This window comes from Micropterus dolomieu, linkage group LG21, assembly GCF_021292245.1.
Source record: "Micropterus dolomieu isolate WLL.071019.BEF.003 ecotype Adirondacks linkage group LG21, ASM2129224v1, whole genome shotgun sequence".
Taxonomy (NCBI): domain Eukaryota; kingdom Metazoa; phylum Chordata; class Actinopteri; order Centrarchiformes; family Centrarchidae; genus Micropterus; species Micropterus dolomieu.
The window spans coordinates 35,788,539-35,791,150 of record NC_060170.1 but is presented as its reverse complement, the minus strand read 5'-3'; the positions used below and the strand labels follow the sequence as shown (position 1 = coordinate 35,791,150).

The 2,612-nt window shown below is 58.5% G+C and overlaps 1 protein-coding gene across 4 annotated transcripts in view; it reads left to right on the top strand.

Annotated features, from left to right (window-relative positions):
- snapc4 (small nuclear RNA activating complex, polypeptide 4) overlaps positions 1-2,612 on the top strand; it is a 30,004-nt gene that overhangs the window by 24,103 nt on the left and 3,289 nt on the right. For all 4 annotated transcript variants that reach the window (XR_006822453.1, XM_046034764.1, XM_046034763.1 and 1 more), the window contains exon 20: positions 1,202-2,048. Coding sequence is in view for 3 of the 4 variants with exons in the window: in XM_046034764.1 (XP_045890720.1) it covers positions 1,202-2,048 (847 nt within the window). In the remaining variant the exon portion in view is untranslated. The remainder of the gene's footprint in view (positions 1-1,201; positions 2,049-2,612) is intronic.

Here is a 2,612-nt window from a genome sequence, read left to right as displayed (position 1 = left end):
CTCCCCTCTGTCTCCTTCCCTCTGTCTCCTCCTCTCTGTCTGTCTCCTCCCCTCTGTCTGTCTCCTCCCCTCTGTCTGTCTCCTTCCCTCTGTCTCCTCCTCTCTGTCTCTCTCCTTCCGTCTGTCTCCTCCTCTCTGTCTGTCTCCTCCTCTCTGTCTGTCTCCTCCCCTCTGTCTCCTTCCCTCTGTCTCCTCCTCTCTGTCTGTCTCCTCCCCTCTGTCTGTCTCCTCCCCTCTGTCTGTCTCCTTCCCTCTGTCTCCTCCTCTCTGTCTCTCTCCTTCCGTCTGTCTCCTCCTCTCTGTCTGTCTCCTCCTCTCTGTCTGTCTCCTCCCCTCTGTCTCCTTCCCTCTGTCTCCTCCTCTCTGTCTGTCTCCTCCCCTCTGTCTGTCTCCTCCCCTCTGTCTGTCTCCTTCCCTCTGTCTCCTCCTCTCTGTCTCTCTCCTTCCGTCTGTCTCCTCCTCTCTGTCTGTCTCCTCCTCTCTGTCTGTCTCCTCCCCTCTGTCTCCTTCCCTCTGTCTCCTCCTCTCTGTCTGTCTCCTCCCCTCTGTCTGTCTCCTCCCCTCTGTCTGTCTCCTTCCCTCTGTCTCCTCCTCTCTGTCTCTCTCCTTCCGTCTGTCTCCTCCTCTCTGTCTGTCTCCTCCTCTCTGTCTGTCTCCTCCCCTCTGTCTCCTTCCCTCTGTCTCCTCCTCTCTGTCTGTCTCCTCCCCTCTGTCTGTCTCCTCCCCTCTGTCTGTCTCCTTCCCTCTGTCTCCTCCTCTCTGTCTCTCTCCTTCCGTCTGTCTCCTCCTCTCTGTCTGTCTCCTCCTCTCTGTCTGTCTCCTCCCCTCTGTCTCCTTCCCTCTGTCTCTCTCCTTCCCTCTGTCTCATCCTCTCTGTCTCCTTCCCTCTGTCTCATCCCCTCTGTCTGTCTCCTTCCCTCTGTCTCTCTCCTTCCCTCTGTCTCATCCTCTCTGTCTCCTTCCCTCTGTCTCCTTCCCTCTGTCTTTCTCCTTCCCTCTGTCTCATCCCCTCTGTCTGTCTCCTTCCCTCTGTCTCATCCTCTCTGTCTGTCACCTCGCCTCTGTCTCCTTCCCTCTGTCTCCTTCCCTCTGTCTCATCCTCTCTGTCTGTCTCCTTCCCTCTGTCTCCTTGTCTCTGTCTGTCTCCTCCCGTCTCTCTGTCTCCTCTCATTCTGTCTCTTCCTTTGTTTTTTGTCTCCAGGCTGAAGCCAAGATGAAAAGAACTTCTTCTTCTTCTCCTTGTAAGAAGCGCTCCCGTCTGTCTCGCAGTAAACAGGAAGTGGTTGTCCAGAATCCTCCGGTACTCCCCGGGTTTTGTTTGCTTCCCGGTCAGTCCATGTGGGTCATGACTCCTGGTGGGCTGGTCCAGCTGGCAGAAGGTCTGCCACAAGGCCTGCGGCTGGCGTTCGTACCAAGCACTCCCCTTCCAGCTCAGCACGGGAACATTTTAACTTGTCATCCAGCCACGCCCCCTGTACAATCTGCCGCTGGCTGCCCGCCATCCAGCGGCCTTCAACCCTCCGCTGGGCCCGCCCCCATAATCTTGCCAGGACTGAATCAGCCACGACCTCTTCCTGCCCCACCCACTTGTCCTTCCAAGCCCCTCCCCCCAGCCTCAACCCTAAAACCACCTCCAAAAACAGTCTCCGCCATTCTCTCCTCCATGCGAACCAAGCCCGGTGTGGACCCAGTGGCGCCTCCTCGTCTCAGGAGGGAGGCGCTGGAGTTCGACCCTGCCCTGATGTTCCTGGAATCCCCGGCGGAGGTGCGTGATTGGCTGAGTGGTCGGGGAGGGGTGGGGCTACCTGGAGTGGACGTGACTCTTCCCTACCTGCCCCCCTTTGTCAGCAGTCTGAACACGCTTAGTGCACTGCTCCGGGTCAAGAAGGCCCTGACTAAATCCTGCTTGCAGCTGCTGTGTCGCGGGTCTGAACCCCATCGGCCTCGACCCAGACCTGACAGCAGCGCCAAGAGGACGCCCAGTACTGACCTGCCAGACTCCACCTCTGACCTCAGACCCGCCGCAGACAAACCAAGTAGCACATCAGGTAACTAACACACCAGGCGACAAACACACCAGGCATCACACCAGGCGACAAACACACCAGGCATCACCCCAGGCGACACGCACACCAGGCGACAAACACACCAGGCATCACACCAGGTGACAAACACACCAGGCATCACACCAGGCGACACGCACACCAGGCGACAAACACACCAGGCGACACACCAGGCGACACGCACACCAGGCATCACACCAGGCATCACACCAGGCGACACGCACACCAGACGACAAACACACCAGGCATCACACCAGGCGACAAACACACCAGGCGACACACCAGGCGACACGCACACCAGGCATCACACCAGGCATCACCCCAGGCGACACGCACACCAGGCGACACGCACACCAGGCATCACACCAGGCGACAAACACACCAGGCATCACCCCAGGCGACACGCACACCAGGCGACAAACACACCAGGCATCACACCAGGTGACAAACACACCAGGCATCACACCAGGCGACACGCACACCAGGCGACAAACACACCAGGCGACACACACACACACACACACATCGTGTCGATATACACTGTCACAC